The sequence below is a fragment of the Vipera ursinii genome (genome assembly GCF_947247035.1).
Source record: "Vipera ursinii genome assembly, chromosome: 4".
Taxonomy (NCBI): domain Eukaryota; kingdom Metazoa; phylum Chordata; class Lepidosauria; order Squamata; family Viperidae; genus Vipera; species Vipera ursinii.
The window spans coordinates 71,873,153-71,895,349 of NC_139514.1; the positions used below are offsets into that span (position 1 = coordinate 71,873,153).

The window sequence follows — 22,197 nt, forward strand, 5'->3', positions numbered from 1 at the left end:
TTTGATACTTTTATAATCAATTTTTCCATCTGTTATTGCATTTAAATCTCCTACTAAGCAAACATTTTGATACTCCATTTCTATTATTTTTCTATGTAAGTTTTTATAAAGATTTTCTTGATTATTATTTGGTGCATAAATTGCCACTAATAATATTTGCTTTTTTATTGAAAAGTTTTACAATACATTTTTTTAACAAAACAAAACCCCTCCCAACCCCCTCCCCTCTCCCCAACCCTCCCCAACACCTCCCTCCCTTCCCCCTCCCCCCTCCCTGACTTACCAGAGCTAAATACAGGGTATAAAAATACAAACAATCATAATCTACCTTATGCAAACAACAATAAACTATTAAATCTATCGCACTTTAACTCTTATAAAATAACTACAAGCAATATAAATGCTTACTGGACCCGTGCCCTTCCTGGCTGGCTTATGCGGCTCGAGAGGGGACACGAGGCTGGTTCCTGGCGGTCATCTCTGCTTCTCTGAGTGAGGGTCACTTCCCCACCGCCTTGAAGGAGGCGGTGGTGAGACCTCTCCTCAAGAAGCCCACCTTGGACCCATCCTCATTGAATAACTTTCGTCCAGTCTCCAATCTTCGCTTCCTTGCGAAGGTTGTTGAGAGCGTGGTGGCGCAGCAACTTCCTCAGGTCCTGGATGAAGCGGTTTATCTAGACCCGTGCCAATCGGGCTTCAGGCCGGGCTACAGCACGGAGACGGCATTGGTCGCTCTGATGAATGATCTCTGGAGAGCCCGGGACAGGGGCCATTCCTCTGTCCTAGTCTTATTAGACCTTTCGGCGGCTTTCGATACCATCGACCATGGTATCTTGCTGCGGCGCCTCAGGGGACTGGGAGTGGGAGGCATGGTTCTGCGTTGATTCTCCTCCTTTCTCCAGGGTCGCTCGCAGTCGGTGCTGGCAGGGGGACAGAGGTCGACCCCGAGGCCTCTCGTTTGTGGAGTCCCTCAGGGGTCGGTCCTCTCGCCTCTCCTGTTCAACATCTACATGAAACCGCTGGGTGAGATCATTCGTAGCTTTGGAGTAGGGTACCATCAGTATGCTGATGACACCCAGCTTTTCATCTCAACTCCAAACAGCATCAGTGATGCCCTCGACGTGATGTCCCGCTGCCTGAAAGCGGTCCGGGAATGGATGGGGAGGAACAGGCTTCAACTCAACCCGGACAAGACTGAATGGCTATACGTACCGGCAAGCCAGGATACTCAGAGCATCCCACCCCTTAACATCGGGGATGAGTTACTACCCCCTGTTGATAGGGCCCGCAACCTGGGTGTCCTCCTAGACTCGCAGCTATCCCTGGAAGATCACATAGGAGCTGTGACCAAGGGGGCCTTCTCCCGGGTTCGACTAGTGCGCCAACTACGACCTTATCTGGACCTGGATGCCTTACGTACAGTCACCCATGCCCTTGTGACCTCTCGCCTAGACTACTGTAACACTCTCTACATGGGGCTGCCCTTGAGATCCACTCGGAAGCTTCAACTGGTGCAAAGTGCAGCGGCACGGACACTTTTGGGGGCCTCCCGATACTCCCATATCACACCTCTCCTCCGTGAGCTGCACTGGCTTCCGGTTGACTTCCGAGTGAAATTCAAGGTGCTAACAATGACATACAAAGCCCTACATGGCATGGGTCCGGACTACCTATGGGAGCACCTTCTGCCAATGTCAACACCCCACCGTCCTGTGCGCTCCCACAGAGAGCGCCTCCTCAGGGTGCCACCGCTCAAGGAATGTCGGCTGGTGACCCCCAGGGGGAGGGCATTCTCAGTGGGTGCGCCAGCCCTCTGGAACTGCTTGCCAACTGAAATCTAGATGGCCCCCGACCTCCGCACCTTCCGGCGCGAATTAAAAACTTACCTGTTCCAGCAGTCCGGCCTGGCCTGATAGCTCTAATTTGGGTCCCAGTTTGTTTTGACTATTGTTTTTCAGTATTGTTTCAATCTGTATACCTACCTTACTCTGTACACCGCCCCGAGTCCCTCGGGAGAAGGGCGGTTTATAAAAACAAACAAACAAACAAACAAACAAACAAACAAATAAATAAATAAATAAATAAATATCACATCAATACTTATTCAAATGCTAGATGAAACTTTTTAGTCCCATATTTATTATGGATATAATCAATCCATTTTTTCCACTCCACAATATATCTCTGTTGCGAATGGTCTTTCAAGTACGCTGAGATCTTTGCCATTTCCGCCAGGTTGGAAACTTTTAAAGTCCATTCTTCTATGGTCGGCAGTTCTTCCTTCTTCCAATATTGCCCTACTAAAAGTCTTACTACTGTAATTAAATTCAACATCAACTTCGTGTCCACAACAGTAGTATCAGTAATAATGCCCAGTAAAAACAATTGCGGACAAAACTTTATCCTTTTCTTAAATATCTTTTGCATGTTCCACCAGATTTTAATCCAAAAAGCTTTAACCTTTTTACAGGTCCACCATATATGAAAATACGTTGCATCTTCACCACCACACCTCCAACATTTAGGCTGGCAGTTCGGATACATACTTGCTAATTTTTTAGGATCTAAGTGCCACCTATAAAACATTTTATAAAAGTTCTCTCTTAAGTTTTGAGCTTGCGTAAATTTTAAATTTCTCACCCAAATCTTTTCCCAAGTATCCATTGTAATGACCTTGAAAATTCTGAGCCCACTTTATCATACAGTCTTTAACAAGTTCTGTCTCTGAATCAATTTCTATCAATGCAAGATATATCCTTTTAATATGTGCTTGACCTTGATCTCTAATTTGCTTTACCAGATTTTCATCAGTCATTGAAAAACCAATTTTCTGGTCTTCCTTCCACCTGGCCTGTAATTGCCCATACTGAAACCAAGTTTGTACAATCTTTTCTTCTCTTAAGATATTATACGGCTTCAAATGCCATACATTCCTTTCCAAACTTAAAATTTCCTTATATGTAGTCACATCATGTTTAAACCCAACACTTATATTTTCTATTGCGTGTTTCGGTATTGCCCGTATAGGTATCTTATAATTTAACTTATGTCTATACTTTTTCCAAACTCGCAACAGAGCATGTCTTAAAATATGTACCTTGAACACATTATCCACCTTCTTATCATACAATAAATATGCATGTCAACCAAATAACAAATCATGACCTTCAAGATTTAATAATCTCACTTGTGTTAAATTAATCCAATCACTTATCGCTGACAAAGCAGCAGCTTCATAGTATAGTTTAAGATTAGGCATTTTAAGACCACCTCTCTCACGTGTATCCTGCATAAACTTAAATTTAACTCGTGGCCTTTTCCCTGCCCAGACAAATTTATTAATACCCTTTTGCCATTCCTCCAAGTTTGAATCCTTTTTAAGAATAGGTATCATTTGAAATAAAAATAAAAATTTTGGCAAAACATTCATTTTCACTGCTGCAATTCTTCCCAATAAAGATAATTGTAATTTTTTCCAGCTATCTAATTCTTTTTGAACTTTTCCCCATAACTTTTCATAATTATTTTTATATAGCTTTACATTTGAGGGTGACAAATATATCCCCAAATATTTAACCCTTTTAACAATTTCAAATCCCATTAGCTCTTCTAAAACAGCCTTTTGTGACACTGTCATATTCTTAGACAACATTTTAGTTTTTTGTATGTTAACCTTGAATCCAGAAACTTTCCCATATTGCATTATTATCTCCATCAGTTCTACAACTGAATCTTCAGGCTGAGTTACCGTAACAACCAGATCATCTGCAAACACCCTCAGTCTGTAATCCTGATCTCTTATTTGAATTCCCCTAATTTTTTCCGAGTCCCGTATTTTAATCAGTAATATCTCCAATGTTAAAACAAATAGTAAAGGTGACAACGGGCACCCCTGCCTTGTGCCCTTTTCAATGTTACACACTTCCGTCAAACTATTATTAACTATTATACGGGCTGTTTGCTTTTGATATAGTGCCCTAATTGGTTGTAAAAATTTATCCCCAAAATTCATTTTATCTAATACTTTCAACAAAAATTGCCAATCCAATTGATCAAAGGCTTTTTCAGCATCCAAAAAGATCAACGCTGCGGGGATCTGATTGTTTCTTTCCAAAAATTCCAACAAATCAACTATATGCCTCACATTGTTCTTCATTTGTCTACCACTTATAAACCCAGTTTGGTCACCGTGAATTACTTGTTGCAATACCCTCATTAATCTGTTAGCTAAAATCTTAGCAAATATCTTGTAGTCCGTATTCAAAAGTGATATTGGCCTATAATTTTTTGCTTGGGTGACATCCTGGTCTTCCTTCGGAATCAGAGAAATAAAAGCAGTTTTCCAGGACGGGGGCACCCCTCCTCCCATTTGAATTGTCTGAAACAATTCCCTTAATGGCTTTACCATCTCTAACTGTAAATTTTTATAATACACAGCAGTCAATCCATCCGTACCTGGCGCATTACCCACTTTCAATTGTTTAATTGCTGAAAAAATTTCTTCCTCAGTTATCAATTGATTCATCTCTTCCTTTTGTTCTTGTGTAAGAACAGGAATATTAGCATTCATCAAATATACATCAATATCTGCCTCACTAATCTTATCTCTAGCATATAACTTAGAGTAAAAATCAACAAAAGTCTTCTTAATAAGACTCTGCTGATACACTACCTTACCCTTATGTTCTATTCTATCTATATTAGAAGCCCTTTGCTTCTTCCTTAACAAATAAGCTAACCATCTACCTGGTTTATTGGCATTGCAAAAAGTATTATGTCTAGCATACCGTAAGTAGTTACCACTTGATCAGCCATCAACTTGTCGAACTGCCCCCTTAATAAATTAATTACCTCTATAATCTTCACATCCGATGGATTCAAAATTAAAGCCTTTTCTTTTTCCCTAATTTCATTCTCTAATTCCTTCCTCCTGAATTTCAGATTGCGTCTATATTTGTTATTCAAATATATTAATACACCTCTCATATAAGCTTTACTAGCATCCCAGACCATTTCAATAGAAGTACCTTTATGCATATTAATTTTAAAAAAATCCTTCATCTGTTTTTTGCATTCTTCCACATTTTCCTGATTTCTAAACAAATTCTCATTTAGACGCCAGGAGCGCCTATCTCTATTATCTTTCTCTATCTCTAACCAGACTGGACTATGATCAGACATAGTTCTTGGACAAATCTTAATCTGCTTAATCCTGGAAAAGAAATCATTAGTAATTAGTATAAAGTCAATCCTAGAAAAAGATTGATGTCTATCAGGAAAAAAGTATAGTCCTTCTCTTGCAAATTTCTTTCTCTCCAAATATCTTGCAGTTCCAAATCGTCCTTCATTTCAAAAAAAGATTTAGGCAGTTTAGCATGACTTGGAATACTTTTAAAAAAACCACTCTTGTCCATTTGTACATCCAAAACACCGTTCCAGTCTCCCATAAAAATAAAAGATTTATAATCCCACTGAGTAATCTTGCTGTGTAGTAAACTATAAAAGTCTGCTTGTTGTTGATTAGGAGCATATAATCCAACCAGAAGTGTTTTCTTGCCTTCTATTAACAGTTCAATTATAACATATCTTCCTTGTTTATCTGCTTCAATTAACTCCGCTGTCAAGGTATTCTTAACATAGACAACCACTCCATTTTTCTTATCCGTTGCGGATGCAATAAATTGTGTACCCAGTCTTGAATTTAATAAGTACTTTTGATTCGTAACTCTAATATGTGTTTCTTGTAAACAAATAACATCATTCTTAAATTGTTTTAAATATTGAAAAACTTTCTTTCTCTTCTGTGGTGAATTTAAGCCATTAACATTCCAGGTTAGAAACTTTGTCGCCATCCTTCGCGACCCGAAGCTTTTGGAGCGCTTCTTCCAAAATCACCTGGACTCTCTTAGGTCGCGCTCCTCCCACAGCTTCACTATAAGTAAGTTTTGGAGGTGCCATCATGACTTTCTGCTGTTCTTGTTCTTGCTCTCGTCTCATTCGTCTCGAAGCAGCACGCATCATCCTCTGGTCTCTGGCCTCCTCCGATGATACTGAAATTTGATCCACTCCTGTAGCTTTCTCTTCTATCTGCGTCATTCCTTCAGCACCTTGTAAATTCTCACTACATAATTGAGGCTCTCCCTCACCATTCTTCTTTGTAGATTCCAAAAGTGGTATGGGGACTGCTTTTAAAACATTACTATAGAAATAACGTGCCTGCAACACTGTAGTAAGACGATGTCTCATGCCTCCATGCATCACCACCATACCCACTGGTATCTCCCATCTGAACTTAATATCACATCGTCTTAATTCTTGTGCCAAAATGCAAATTCCTTCCTTCTCCTTAGGATTCTTGGAGGGATCTCTTTTAAAATCAAAACTTCTTGCTCAGCAATTACAAATTTAGTATTATAAAAGGCTTGAATAACCTCATTTCTAATTGCTCTCTTTGTAAAATAAACCACCACATCTCTGGGTAATTTCCTTTGTCTTGCAATCCACGAATTAACACAGAAAATTTTTATCTATATCTTCCATAATTGCATCTGCTGGTCACCCCAGCACACCTTCCAAAGCCTCAGAAACTATTTTCTTCAAATTTTCTTTAGGATCCTCTTTTAAGCCTCTGATTCTCACAGCAAACTCCATCTCATGGTACTGTACCAAGGTCAAATCACTATCAATTTTCTCCACCACATTTTCAGTCTCTGTCATTTTTGCATCTAATCTAATATTATTTTGGCTGAGATCTTCCACTCTCTCGTCCAAGCGTTCTATGCATACAGCCGTGCCTTGAAATGCAAGTAAGATGTCTGCCCTAATTTCTGTTAACTTCTCATCCAGAAGCTCTGTAAGCTTTTCATCCATAAGCTCAGCTAATTGTTGCGATTGCTTTTTCATAGCCTCTTGCAACACATCTTGCAAGTCTTTAACTGTAAGAGTTGGTACAGGTGCAGGTGCAGAGGGAGGGGGCATTAAAGCTTGTAACGAAGACTGCTGCACCGGAGAAGCCCCCACGCTTCTAGGAACTTTAGAGGATTTGGCAGCCATTTTCACCCACTATTGCCTGCTACGCACTTTCACTTTCAAACTCCACAAAGTCCATTGAGTTAAAGATCATAAATTCACTTTCACCTGGATCTCCTGTTTCGCTCTGCCTGCATCCAGGTTCTCAAAGGTTCTCTCTTGCTGGCAGGGATGGTTGCTGATGCCCTGCTCTGCTCCAAAAAACCCGGAGCAGAGGCGCCCCACAGTCTGGAGCAAACTCAGGCTTCGGGGGGCTCAATCCTTCAGCCGCCAAAACTTTTAGCTCTGGCGGCCCTGGAGAGCTCTACCCCTACCTGAGCGCTCACCCCCTCCTCTTCTCCCGAGGAGGGGGCTTCCAAGCCACCAAAACAGCTGATCGGCGCTGTTTTCGGCGGCTCTAGGGAGCCGGTGGGGCTGACAGCCAGAATGGCTGCCTGCGGCGACGCCTTGCCACCCAGAAGTTCAATATTTGCTTTTGATGCAGATAAATTTCTACCATTAAAATTCTTCCTTCTTCATCTGAATATACCATTTTCGAATCTATTGTCTCTTTAATATATAAAGTGACTCCTCTTTCTTTTCTGTTGTGCTGATGCATAATAGTTTTCCAATTTTTGGATATTCCAAAAAGTTATAATGCTGTACTTTTATATGTGCTTCTTGCAAACAAATTATATCCAAATTCAATTTCCGTAATTTCCTAAAAATCTTATTTCTTTTAATTGGAGAATTTAGTCCATTTATGTTTACTGAGAAGATTCCATTTTCTTTATCCATTTCCATTTATTTATATTTCGGTCTAGTAGATCTAGTAGTCCTTTGTTCTCTGGCAAGTCCTTCGTCCTCTCCCTTTTGGTCATCTTCCTCTTTTTGTTCTTTTGTTTGTGCAGTTGCTCCTTGAGTCCTCTCTTCTGTTTGTTTCTGCTTACTCTCCCCTTGACCTCTTTTTACTCCTTCATCCAAAATTGACCTATTCTTCTCTTCAAAATCTTCTGCTTTCCAAATTGAGTCCAGTCTATAGCTTGTATTGTTCCAGTTTATTAAGATACCTTCTGGCATCAACCATTTAAAGTTTATGCCATTGGCAATCAATTTTGTAGTCAAAAAATGGTACCGTCTTCGTGAATCTCTAACTCTCTTAGGTATCTGTTTTAAGACCACAATTTCTTTATTTTTATATTGTATTGGTTCATCTCTAACTTTCCGTAGTATTTCATCTCTTGTTGTCTTCTTTGTACATATACTTCTCTTGGCAACTTATTTCTTCTTGCATAGCTTGAATTGAAGCAAAATATCCCATCTAATTCAAGTTGGATTTCTCCCCGATCTGCCTTCAGAGCCTCCTCCAAGATGTCAATAATCACCTCCTCTATATTTTCCTCTCTATCTTCAAGGAATATTTTGGAATCTTAAATAATGTTCCGCTTTTTCCATCTCTAGAATCTTAATTGCATTATCTAATTTTTCATTTTCTTGTAATAACATTTCTATCTTTTTATCATTCTCATCTGTTTTTTCTTCAATCTTGTGCATCTTCTGTTGATTTATTATCATTTGATTTTGAGTTTCAAATTTTCCCTTTATATCCAAAATTTCTTCATTTAACTTCTCCAGTTTTGTTTGTGTGCTTTTATGATTCTCTTGCATCTCTAAATGATTCCTCTCCAAAGTCTCTTGATTCTTTAACATAAGATCCTGAAGAAATTTTAATGAAGTCTGTGTTTCACTTTGAGCAGTATTCATCTTTTCCCTTTGCAACATTGCTTCAATAGATCCCTGTGTTGTAGGACTGGATTGTCCTACTGAGAGTGCAGAAGAAGTTTTTTTCATAAGTCTGGTAATATTCGATGAAGTCATTTTACAGCTTACAGTCTATAGCCAAAACAACGTCTGTTTAAATTTAGCCAAATTCAATAGAAGTAACTTTGAATTTCAGTCTCACAACAAAGCAGTCTTATCGCCTGCAGATGTTCTCCTTCAAGGTTAAATTTCAGTCAACAACAATATTACAGAAATTTCATTCTTCTTTCATGACCAGATGTCCTCCTTGGCTTATTTATCAATATCCAATATTTTTTACAAAAAGTCTTTTCCCCCTTTTATATTTCCTCACTGCTCTTAAATCTTCTGGGGGTCTTTGCTTTCCAGCCCTTTTACCTCAGGGCTCAACATTTATAATCCTCAAAGAGAAGAAAAGAGAAAATCTTGCTCACCCAGCTTCAGCACGCAGTTGAAATTCAGTTGATTTATAATCATTCTGTTCCTGCAGGAGAAGGCTATTGCTGGAAGATTTTAACAGCCTTTATTCGTTGCTTTCCCAGAGGGTCCTACAGTTCGCTCCGATTGGGTGCCCCCTGATCTGAGCTCCTGAAGTATCCCTCCTCCTTCATTGCCCCTCCAGGGCAACTTTCTGATCCTTTAAGGGTCACTAGACGAAGAAAAACCAAGCTCAAAAGCCGAGCACTGACTTTTCCAACTTGTCCCAACGGCTGCCAAACAGGAACTCCTATTCTTCAGGATTTTGATTTCCTAGTCTTGCTTACAGTTTTACTGATGAAACTGAACCCTGTTAGCTTCCCATGTTGGCAAGGCCAGCTAGTATTACCAGGAATATATTAATGTAAAGCTTATTTCTCTAAATAAATTATATATAATTAATTTACATTATGGCTTTAAGTTATATATAAGTACTTCAGATTTCTAGGATTTTAAATGTAATATTTTTTGTAATACAATTTTACTTATTTTGTTTGCTTGCCATACAAAACTTTTGTTTCTTTATTTTTAGTGTTTCTTGCATGTTTTCAAAAAGAGAATGCTCTTAACACTTAGAATCAACTTCTATAATTGTGATATTCTGATTTACCTAGGTTAAAGTATTAAAGAAAATAATATTGCTTTCTTGTTTCAATTTTGTAACATTGCTGTTGCCAGCAAGTTAAGACATGCTTCCTACTTAAATGACAGAAACAGATTTTCACTGGAGTTTATGTCATTGTACAGTAACTGTCGTCCCATTTTTAAATATTTTATTGACTCTTAAACTTCATTTTAAAAGATTAAGTAGTAAAGACTTCTTTGAAATGATCTTAACTCTGTGTGACAACATTGATAAATTAATGTAGTAAAATTATTCTGTGCTTGGTTTTCAAGTTGCTTCCACAGTTCCGAATCTAGCTTACAGTTTGGGGTTTAACTAAGAGTTTTGCATCCAAGAACCAAGGTTTTTTATTTTAGCTTCTTGAATGAATAAACCTTTTATTATCGAAGTACAACATGTATACAGTGAGATTGGCTGAGCCTCCCTTCATGCCCCCACCACCACAACTCACAGTGACAACAAACCCACCATCTTGTTACACCATGTGAGCTAATTGCACAACACACCAGCCTCGCAAGTCAATCATACATAGAGTTATTTCCCATTCAGGATCCTGACAGCCCATGGATAGAAGCTGTTCTTCAGCCTGTTGGTGCGGCTGGCTATACTTCTATACTTCCTACCTGATGGTAGGAGAGTAAAGAGGTACCGACCAGGGTGTGAGTCGTCCCTGAGAATTTTCCTCGCTCTTCCAAGGCAGCTAGCCCTGGCAATGTCATCCAGTGGTGTCAGGTGACAGCCCATGATGTTTTCTGCTGTGCTCACCACCCTCTGTAATATCTTCCTATCCATGGCTGTCAGGCCAGCATACCAAACCACAATACAGTGCAAGAGGATGGTCTCTATGGTAGACCAGTAAAAGAAAGTCATTAGTTGTTATTCTACCCTGTTCTTCCACAAGACCCTGAGGAAGTGGAGTTTCTGTTGGGCCTTTCTGGCCACCTGGGTTGAAAACTTTCCAGGTAAGATCTTCACAGAAGTAGACTCCCAGGAATTTAAAGGAGGAGACTCTTTCCACACAGCCCCCCCGATGTAAAGTGGGGCAGGTTCCTCTCTTTTCCTCTGAAAGTCTAGCACCACCTCCTTTGTTTTGCCGATGTTCAGGTGCAAGTTGTTCTGTAAACACTATAAGGATCGTTTTTGTACGTCACCCTGTATGCTGTTTCATTTCCACCTGTAATAAGACCCACTATGGTGGTATCATCTGCGAACTTAATGATCGCAGTGGATGGGTCGGATACACAATCATATGTGTACAGTGAATATAGGTAGGGGCTAAGCACGCAGCCCTGTGGTGAGCCAGTGCAAAGCTTCAGGGGGGTGGATGAAACAGACCCGACCCTCACAGTTTGTAGCTGGTCCCTCAGAAAGTCTTTAATACAATCACAGATGGAGGGGGGGAAATTCAAGTCAGTCAGCTTTTCAATAAGGATGCTCGGCAGAATAGTGTTGAAAGCCAAGCTATAGTCAATGAAAAGCTTCCTGACATAACTTCCAGGTTTCTCCAGATGGCTTGCTGCAGAATGTAAAGCAGTAGCTATGGCATCATCTGTTGACCTATTCCCCCTGTAGGCAAACTGATGTTTGTCGAAGTCCGGTGGGAGGCATGTCCAACGATGTTGGAGAACCAGTCTTTCAAAGTATTTCATCACTACAGATGTTAATGCAATAGGTCTGTAGTCGTTTAGGCCCTCAATTGCTGTTTTCTTCAGGAGTGGGAAAATGGTAGCTGCTTTCAAGCATGATGGTATACAGGCCGTTTGCAAGGAGATGTTAAAGATCCTTATCAAGACCCCTGCTAATTAATCGGCACAATTCTTAACCACTATGCCCAGCACCCCATCTGGGCCTGCAGCTTTGCTGGGATTCACAGCTTTCAATACAGCTTGCACTTGATGTTCATACAGGGTGAGTGGCTGAAAATCAGAAGGCCGGCCAGCAGAGGCTACGGGGTCTGGTCTTTTCACCTCGTAGCGAGTGAAGATATTCAGGTCCTCTGCCATCGAGGCATCGGTATTAACCATATTAACCGGTATTAAATGCTAGCCATCTGATCTGAAGTAAATAGGGAATGGCAGATGAAGTTTCAGAACAGAACATAGTTAGTTAATATAAAATAAGAGAACATGTAGCTAATAGCAGATAGTATAGTGAAGCATAAATGCAAGGAATTCGAATTCCACATTTTTGTTCAGCCGATGCTCTTGTGCTAGCTATTAGAATTTAGATAGACACTGTATACCTAAATATTTAAGATCCGTAAAAACAACAATGGCTACTACCAGCTATTCTAGTTTATTGCTACATTGCTATTAACTCAATATGGCTAGGAACCAATAGTTATTCCTAAGACTTTTTTAATGAAATCATAAAATAATAATAATAATAATAATAATAATAATAATAATAATAATAATAATAATAATAATAATAATAATAATAATGTTGGAAGGGACCTTGGAGGTTATCTAGTCCAACCCCCTGCTCAGGCAGGAAACCCTACACCATTTCATACAAATGGCTGTCCAGTCTCCTCTTAAAAACTTCCAGTGCTGGAGCATTCACCGCTTCTGAAGGCAGGTTGTTCCATTGGTTAATTGTTCTAACTGTCAAGAAGTTTCTCCTTAGTTCTAGGTTGCTTCTCTCCTTGATTAGTTTCCATCCGTTCCTTCTTGTCCTGCCTTCAGGCACTATGGAGAATAGCTTGACTCCTTCTTCTTTGTGGCAGTCCCTGAGATATTGGAACACTGCTATCAAGTCACCCCTCACCCTTCTCTTCATTAAACTAGACATACCCAATTCCAGCAACCGTTCCTTGTATGTTTTAGCCTCCAGTCTCCTAATCATCTTTGTTGCTCTTCTCAGTACTCTTTCTAGAGTCTCAACATCTTTTTTACATCATGGTGACCAAAACTGGATGCAGTATTCCAAGTGTGGCCTTACCAAGGCATTGTAAAGTGGTATTAATACTTCACATGATCATGATTCTATCCCTCTGTTAATGCAGCCTAGCACTGTGTTGACTTTTTTGGCAGCTGCAGCACACTGCTGACTCATATTTAAGTGCTCATATTCTGGCTTTTAAACATGAAAAACAAAACCCAAACTCTACAAATACATATGAGCTTCACAGGCAGAAAGAAAAGAGTAAATCTAAAATCACTTACAGCAATTTTTTTCTGTTGTGCCACATGAGGAACAAAATAAAGGAATAATTTAAGTGAAAAGTGGAACCAGTTTGTCAAATCTGACATTTTCATTCACACACACACCCACACACAAATTAAGCATCCCCTGAAATTCTGCAACTCAGGGAAAAAATGAATGTTGAAGGTTAGATCAACAGTACTTTCCAAACTTCATTAATGAGAGCTAACAGTCTATAGTACAAGAGAAATGAATATTTCTCTTAAATATTAAAAATAAAAAGGAAAATGAATTTGTACTAATAATTATTTTTTACTTCTATACTAAGCAGAGAAATACAAACAGGTAACATCAGTGAAAGTTTGGACACTCATGTCTCTGTAAATCAAAAACAGATCAAGTGAATTATTTCAGAAAATTAGCATACTTCATGGAACTCCAACACTAGATGGCAGTCATTTATACCCTGTGCACTACATTTAAAAACAACAGTGCTGTTCATTTATTTCCCTAACTTTTAAATATTAAAATCAGCAAAATGGGAAATGGACAATGTAAATGCTTAAGAATGTAAATGTAAATGCCTAAGCAACTCAGTCACATGGGTATAAAGCAGATATATCTATACAGCGTATTTAAATTTTAAATGTTAAAAAATGATCCTGCACAGACCCAAGAGAAAATAGCAATTATTTCTTTTAAAAAATTAAAAAATACTAGCTAATAATATTGAAAAATAAAATCCTATATCATAATGTGCCAAAAATTATAAAAAGTGTACTAAAATGCATGTTATGGAAATTATTGGTCATTTTATAGCACAAGTGCGGTTTTTGGGGAGGGGGAACTATTACTGCCTTTTCCTTCAAACTACACTCTCCTCTAGAATGGAAAAAAATGAAAATAAGCAATCTTCTTACAAAGCACAATCAGAGCAGTTAGAATAGTCGAATGACTTGAAATGGTAAATCCTTTCAATGGAGTTGAAATAAATAAACAATGTTGTTCCATCCACTAGAGTTTAAACTGCTGATATTAATCTATAAAGCCCCAGAGAAAATTGCCTCTTCTGTCCCAGCCAGTTAAAAGCATATAAATGTTGTCCTCTTTTTTCAGAGGATCAAGGAAGCCAAAGCTAGAAGTTGCTTCTTCTCCACAATGGTGCTGACACTATGGAATGGGCCCTGTTCACAGTAATTTTTATGAAATGATTAAAAATGGAACTTTTCAAAGAATTTTTCATTAACATCTCCTGTGTCTCTTGTTTCTTGCATCTTTACTACTTTTCTATTTGATTTTGGTTTTGCAATTTGAATTGTACATTGTTTTTACACTGCCATTGTATCTATTGTGACTCTGTAAATTGAGTGATTGTGATGTGTTAAAACCAATCCGTTTTGATTGTGTCTGGCCTTAAGGCCAGACACAATCAAAATATATAACAGCAGTAACAATCTTACATCCATATTTACAGGATATAAAACCACCAAACAATCAGTATAATATAATCCAAAATTCTCAAAATAAAACATCATATTAAAATTTTTCAGACCTTAATAATGGTGCGACGTATTGTGCAGATGGTGGCACAAAATTGGGCAACCTGAATTGATATTTTTGGATCCTTATCTGAAAGTAGTAGCATTAAATAAAATTCATATCCCCTGCCTGGAAATTTCTTCAATATCGGATATATAAAAATCTGTCTAGAATCTTTATATAAAGAACAATGAAGCAGCATATGGCTTAGAGTTTCTATAGAGCCATCACCACATGGACACAATTGAAGGTGCATAGGAGTGCCCTTAAACTGTCCAAAAAGGACTGCCGAGGGCAATGCTTCCAGCCTGGCTAAGGTGAAGGCTTTACAAAATTTCAAAATTGTGATGGAAAATAGATAAGAAGCTGGGAATAATCCTTCTGGGAGAAAGTGACAAATGTTGGAGTGTGCCACCTTACTTAGATTTGTTTGGAGATCAATATCCCAGATTCGTTGTTTCAAGGCAGTTCTAGCATTATCAAATCCTAATCAACACAAGACTTTCCATAGAAAAGCCCAGTGATTTAATTTTACCTAGGGCTTTTTTCCCCCCACGACGATTTAAAATGGTCTGTAAATACTAATGGGGCTAGACCTACAGGCATCAAAATTAACTTTAGCCAAAAGCTAAGAAGAAGGAATCATGCTCTGGCTTCCAATGAAACTATACCTATTTCTACCCGTAAGATGGCATTTTTGATACTTTTAGGTACCATCAATATGGCTCTAATAAACTTATTTTCAATAGTTTCAATAACATTAAGCTTTGCAAGTGAACATATTTGCGAGCCATAAAGGAGCTGAGGGACTGCCTTAGCTTGAAAAACCTTACAAACTGCCGGAATATAGTAAGCTCTTTTTGAGTGATAACATTTTATGATAGCTGATGAAGTGCGCTGTGCTACACTTGCCCAATAAAGAAAATGAGTATTCCAGGATAGGGAGGCATGAAACTACACTCCAAGATATTTATAGGTGTGCACCTGTTCAACTGAAGTCCCGTCAATTTGCCATTTATGGATCTTATGATGGTAAGAGGCAAAAACTAAAACTTTAGTTTTTTCATAATTTATTAAAAGTTTGTGTTCTGTACAAAATAAAGCTAGTGCCCCAAGTGCTTTTCTCATTCCCACCTGAGAAGTAGACAAAATGACTACATCATCGGCATACAATAGTGCTGGAATTGCACGATCAGCCAAGATAGGTGGATGATGAGCTGAGTCAGCAAGCATTGTATCTATTGTGATTCTGTAAATTGAGTGATTGTGATGTGTTAAAACCTGAATGAATGAACAAATGTCTTTTTCTTAGTCTCAGAACACTGCAAATGCATTTTAAAGCACAAATGTTTTATTCATTTCCAATTACAATTAACTTGTCCTATAATTTCAGTAGGACTTAAAGAATTTTCCTTCATTTGGTTTCAGAAATAGAGAGGAGGGAGTTTAGCATATGAACTGCACAAATTAAAAAGCTAAAATATGTAACAAGCCAACAAAGCATTTTATTTCCTTTTCTTAAAACTTACTATAATGATTTAATGTTTACTTAACTGAAACACTGGCATGCTGACTGATTCCAATTTGATCCAGCCTTTTTCCACACACAACTGTATTTTTTAAGATAAGCTGCTATCTACCTTGTGACAACCGACCTATATTCATTGTTCTGTTGATATCTGAAAACAAAATATAAATGGCTAAAAATTAACTTACCACCAGAATTTGGAATATTGATAATTGATAATGCTTCATTTCTTGTGGAATATTCAGTAGCCTTAGATGCCACCATTTCTTGTCCTTTGTCTTCACCCAAAACAGAACCCTGAGCTCGAAGTATTTCTGAGGCACCTGTGTATGCTACTTCTTCATACCCTTCTGACTTGTTGACTAATGGAGAATCCCAAGAAGCAGGTAGGAAGGGAGTATCCAGGGGAGAACTTGGAGGTGATATTGAAGAAAGGGATGACCTTGATGACAATGATGCCAAAGACAGAGGAGTATCTAAAGATCTTTGTTGTTTACCGCTAGCTGGAGATCCAATAGACTCATGATACTGTATATCTTTGTTATGAAAATCAACTGAAACTGGATCATATCGCATATGATGACCATAGTCAACAGCAGTATCAGATTTATCATACTGAGGGAGACCATAGATGTCTGTGAAACTAATGGAACTCAGGGAGCCTCTGCTGGATGCCAATGACCCATGGCTGGATGCCAATGATCCTCTACTGCTTCCAGAAGATATTGTCAAAGAACTGGCAGATAAACTGGAATAAGACATATGTAGTAAGTGTGCATTCACAAATAAAGATTCAAAATATGAGGGTTTTTTCCCCTCTTCATTAACTGAAACAATAATCAAGATATAATCCTATATGCAGGCTTTGTAGATAAAAATTCCATCATTTTCCTTTGTCATTATATCTATTATCAAAAGAATAACATCAGGAAAAAATAAAACCAGACAAGGGAAAATTAATTACAGTGAAGGACTGTTACACTTATAAATAACAGAACCAACTAACTATAGAAAATGAGTTGATTTATGCATTATATTAGACAGCCTTGAATTCACATATTTATATCTCCTGTAACTTCTCTGTCTTCCATTTTCCATCTGTGACTGAATTTGTGATCTGACCTTTGTTCTTCCAAATTAAACAAGTCTGCAATTCTGGACTGAACATGTCTGCATGAAATTGCAAATTATACACATACATATAGCAAGAACTGCTAAAAAATTCCTTAGTTGTATTGTAAAAATAATTGTTTGCTTACTTAAGGTTGTCTATGCCTTCATACATATGTCTGCAAAGATAAAATTTATGGAACCCACTCTGTGCTGAATTTTTTACCCTTTATATGTAATTTAGATATTCATTTGGGCTATACTCACTCATAACCTGGACAATTGTGCCTCAGAACATGTGGTGAAGGACAAGGGTGGTTAGCAAAAGCATACATCCTCACTCAAGGAAGCAGGTACAAAAAAGTTGTTCTTATTCTTCATTTTATCTATGCATCATACATATTGGAGAAATGCCATCTGACATGAATGTTGCAAAAGGCTGTGCTATCACAAAGGGATTAAAGTAAAAACTGAAAAAGTAGAGCAAAGTTGGCATCAAATGTAATCTACATATCCAGATGGTTCTATCTAAAATATCTAGATTCATATGAGCATCAAAGTACTCATGTTCTCTGAAAGGGACAGCCTAGTTCTTTCTACAAGGTCTTCTTGGATTTGTTGTATGTATGTATAGGCATAGTAGTATATGCACAGTGTAGAATCTGTCACAGTGAAAGAAGTGCACTGAGCATCCAGATGAAGTGGTTGCTTCAAACTTCAAGGAAAAATACTTCGCTTATGCCAGCACATGTCACAAAGTCCTTCTAATGCACTGTTTCTTAACCTTGGAAACTTTAAGACAGGCAAACTTCAACTCCTAGAATTCCCCAGCAAGAAGTCTCCAGCCAGCACTCCCAATTCTGAGAGCTAAAGTCCACTCATCTTTATAGCTGAAGTTGCTAAGGCTGAGAAATAGTATTCTAATGCTTTACACACCATAATATTTAATAAATGTAGAAGATGTGGATCAAATCTCTACTTAAGCAAACACTCACCAGGTCTTGTGGTAAATTTATATACAGGTAAGAAGGTAACTCAATTAAACAACTCAATGGAGAAATATTAAAAAGGGGGAGGACCAGGTTTCTTCCCTTCATAGCAAATAAGTAATTATTGACAGAAGAGAAAGTGTTCATTATAATAAATGTAGAAGACAAAACATCTAATAATTTGTAAACTATATAAGAGAGTATATAGCCCTTTGGATCTGGAAAATATCACACTTCAGCAGCCAATATGTTTCTGAAAGTACAGCTCTGAGGCAATAAACACTAACCTGGAAAAAAATCACAAACCCAGAAATGAATAAATGAATGAAGTTTAAAAAACCTTAATGATATTTTAAAAAGGAGAAAGCTATGCAAGTATTCAGAAATTATGTTCTGCAAGGTTCATAGCCAAGCATACTTCCCTGAAATGCTAAAGGAAGTACATCCATGGAAAGTTCACAAGGTTGTTTTGAAAACTGTTCCCAGAATCTAAAAACCATAACTGCTTCTACAATTTGGGGAGGGGGGGTAGAGTATTTCCTTGTTATAGCACACTAGGTAAAGCATTTTTAATGCTTTGCACAGTCCTATTATACAACACAATTTGAAGTCTAGATACATTAAAAATAATTACCAATAAATGAAATGAAAATCTAGCAAAAAGGCAGACATGAAATAACTTGAAGGAATAAGCAATTAAACAGGTTAGAGCAGTAAATTGGGAGATAAAAAGGAACCAATGTAAAAAAAGCAACATTTAGTTCTATTTTGAGGTGGGGTGCGTTGGGGTGTATGAATACTTGAACAATCATAGTACTCAGATCCTATAGACACTACGTAAGTAAAAGTCTACAGTGCGATGTCATTCTTCATTTTTAAGATCTGCCCCTTCAATATATACAGGTAGTCCTCAACTTATAACAGTTCATTTAGTGACCGTTCAAAGTTACAACAGCACTGAAAAATGTGACTATGACCGTTTTTATAGTTACAACCTTTGCAGTATACCAATGATGATGCGATCAAAATTCAGATGCTTGGCTGGTTCATATTTATGATGTTTTTTGTGACCCAGGATCATGTAATCACCTTTTGCAACCTTCTGACAAGCAAAGTCAGTGGGGAAGCCAAATTCACTTAATTTATCAACTGCAGTGATTCACTTAACAACTGTAGCAAGAAAAGTTGTAAAATGAGGCAAACCTCACTTAACAAATGTCTCAACAATATGTTGAGCTCAATTGTGGTCATAAGTTGAGGATTACCTGTATATATTACGCTAACAAAAGTATTTTATTTCCACTGAAACTCAGAGAGGCAATAAATTAGACTAGAATTATCCTAATCTACCCTAATCTAATTATCCTATCCAAAGGATAATTCTAAACTCCATCCTGCTGAGATAAACTAATGTATTTTTAGAAACAATGAAAAATTAATTATTATATTATGATTTCCTTCTAACATGCTAATCAATTTCTGTAATATACTAACCTTTTCAATTGTGAGCATAAATAGGAACTTAAACGAGTTGCTTCTTCCAACTGCATAAGCAAACAATTATTCTTCTCTTGTAAGAGTATCCTAAAATAAAACACATTTTTCCTTACTATAATTACTATATAATGTAATGTACCTCTTATTTAGAAAACTATATAGCAGACTTAGGTGTTTATAGAGAGTATCCTAATTCTGAATGTTTACAAACTCCGTGAACAGGCATGTTGTATTATTATTATTACAGCTGGTCACACAATCAGCCAGATGTTTAGACTGGATTTGGCATTTTTAATCCACGTTATCAATCCTTTCCCAAGGACCTGGGATAGTCAGATGGTGTTAAAAGTTATCATTGCAGAATGTAAGCTGTTTATAAACCTACCTTTTGCAACTGACTGATGGTGATTTTCTCAGTGCTTATGGTGTTCAAGTGTTGCTCCAGATGTTTTGGAATTACCTAGTATTATTGTACTATCTTTGCTTTTTTATTTTTATTTTTTTTTTAATTTTAATTCCATTTATATCCCGCCCTTCTCCGAAGACTCAGGACGGCTTACAAGCTTAGCAGTAGCCTTCATTCTATGTATATGCCTGCTTATTAGGGCTTTCACACACACACCCCAAGCGGCATTATTACAAAGTCAGCTTAATTGCCCCCAACAATCTGGGTCCTCATTTTACCTACCTCGGAAGGATGGAAGGCTGAGTCAACCTTGAGCCTGGTGGGATGCGAACCTGCACTAATTGCAGGCAGCTGGTGTTACTTAAGGAGGCATTAGCCCACTGCTCCACCAAGGCTCTATTTTCCCCCATCAATCATTCTATTTCTATTTGCAGGTATTTATATTTTGTGATTTTCTTCTGTTCTTTCTCTTCTATTCTGGTATTTCCAGGCACTGCAATGTCCATTATCCAGATTTTTTGTCTTTTTATTGACAATTGTTAAGTCTGGTAGTTGTGTGGCAGATGCTTGTCTGTTTGAAACCCAAAGTCCCACAGCACTTTATCCTGTACATTTTTTTATTACTTTCTCTATTTTGTGGTCCCACTAGTTTTTGCTTGCAAGGAAGTAGTATTTCTCAGATATTCCAATGCACCATTGTTGCTACTTTTACATGCTGTTGTTTGTACTCAGTCTTGTGCATCCTCCTTGCAACAGCTAAAACTAGATGGTCCAATGCATATTAACCTTCTTTGCAGAGGTGACATTTGCTATCTTTTCGATTCTGGCTCTGTATGTGTTTGTTTTGAAGATCGATCTTGCAACCAGAATTAGCCCCTCTGCCTCTTTCTTCAACTTTCATTGCCATGTCTCTTTTCTATTCTTCATTTTGTCTTTCTTGTAAGCTTTTTTGGTCTCTCCAGTACTCAGTTAGCCTTCATAGTATATTAGCCTTAGTGCAATTCTTCGCTGTCAAAGGACAGATATTCTTCCAATGCCATTTTTCTTCTTCTTTAAATATCTGGTGTAGTTGCAAAATTCCATGCCTACTTATGAACTTTGCCAAATAGTCTTTTAACATTGCTATATGGGTGAAGGACATGATTCACTGTCATTATTTCTCTAGTCTTCCTATCTAGGACTTCTCATTCAGCCAGTCCACTAGTTCAGCTAATGATTAGAATTGCCTCAGTATTAATATTGCATTGTCAATATACTGCACTGTGTGAAGTACATTTAGACTAAAGAACGATTATTATGTACTACAACTGAAATAAACAACATCACAAGAAAGTACAAGAGGATAGAGCAAGGACTACACCAAAGATCTATCTTCTTTTTTTTACTATAAGTTTTGGTAAGCAGGACAATAAAATGATGATATCAAGAAAATGAGAGGGTTATTTTTCCATTTTTATTTTCTGGGATATTTAGTTTTTAGGTTGTCACCTAAAAACACAGGGTAACAAAGGTATAAATTCTTGATATATTTTTTCTTTAGCAGAACAATTAGTATACAATACAAAGTTGTGCAAAGGCCCATAGGCCACAGCTGCCACCTGCTGTTGTGTCACCCTGAGAATAGCACTGTAAGGACCTGCCCCAGTTGGCTCCTCAGGAAATCAAAACTTGACTCCATTGAATTGCATCAAAAGAACTTTTACTGAGAGAAAGTGGATGCAGTAAAGTCAGGCAAAATCTGAGAGCTCCACACAAAGCTCAAAGCAATTCTTCCATTTCCCCAAACCCATTCCCCGACTGGTCCACCAGCAGCCAATGTGATGCTGCAAGGTTGTTTTGAGAATGCTGAGGTGCTAGGCAGATAACAGGGCACCCTCAGGACACAATGGCCTTGAAGCCAGGGTGGAACCGGCTGGGAGAAAGCCTTCTCCATCTCCAAAGACAATCCCCCTCTCTAATTGACAAGCAGTTACAGAAAAAGCTAAAACATGTGAAAGATGCCACCAAACATTCCTCACCCCCCTCCCTTTCCACAGAATGGTAGGACATGCTGGTGGACCTGACAAGTACA

At 38.0% G+C, this 22,197-nt stretch overlaps 1 protein-coding gene across 6 annotated transcripts in view; it reads right to left on the reverse strand.

Annotated features, from left to right (window-relative positions):
• WWC3 (WWC family member 3) overlaps nt 1-22,197 on the reverse strand; it is a gene marked incomplete at its 5' end in the record, with an annotated part of 197,980 nt that overhangs the window by 47,279 nt on the left and 128,504 nt on the right. For all 6 annotated transcript variants that reach the window (XM_083362680.1, XM_083362679.1, XM_083362681.1 and 3 more), the window contains 2 exons: nt 16,313-16,872; nt 19,718-19,807. In XM_083362680.1, coding sequence (XP_083218806.1) covers nt 16,313-16,872; nt 19,718-19,807 — 650 coding nt within the window. The remainder of the gene's footprint in view (nt 1-16,312; nt 16,873-19,717; nt 19,808-22,197) is intronic.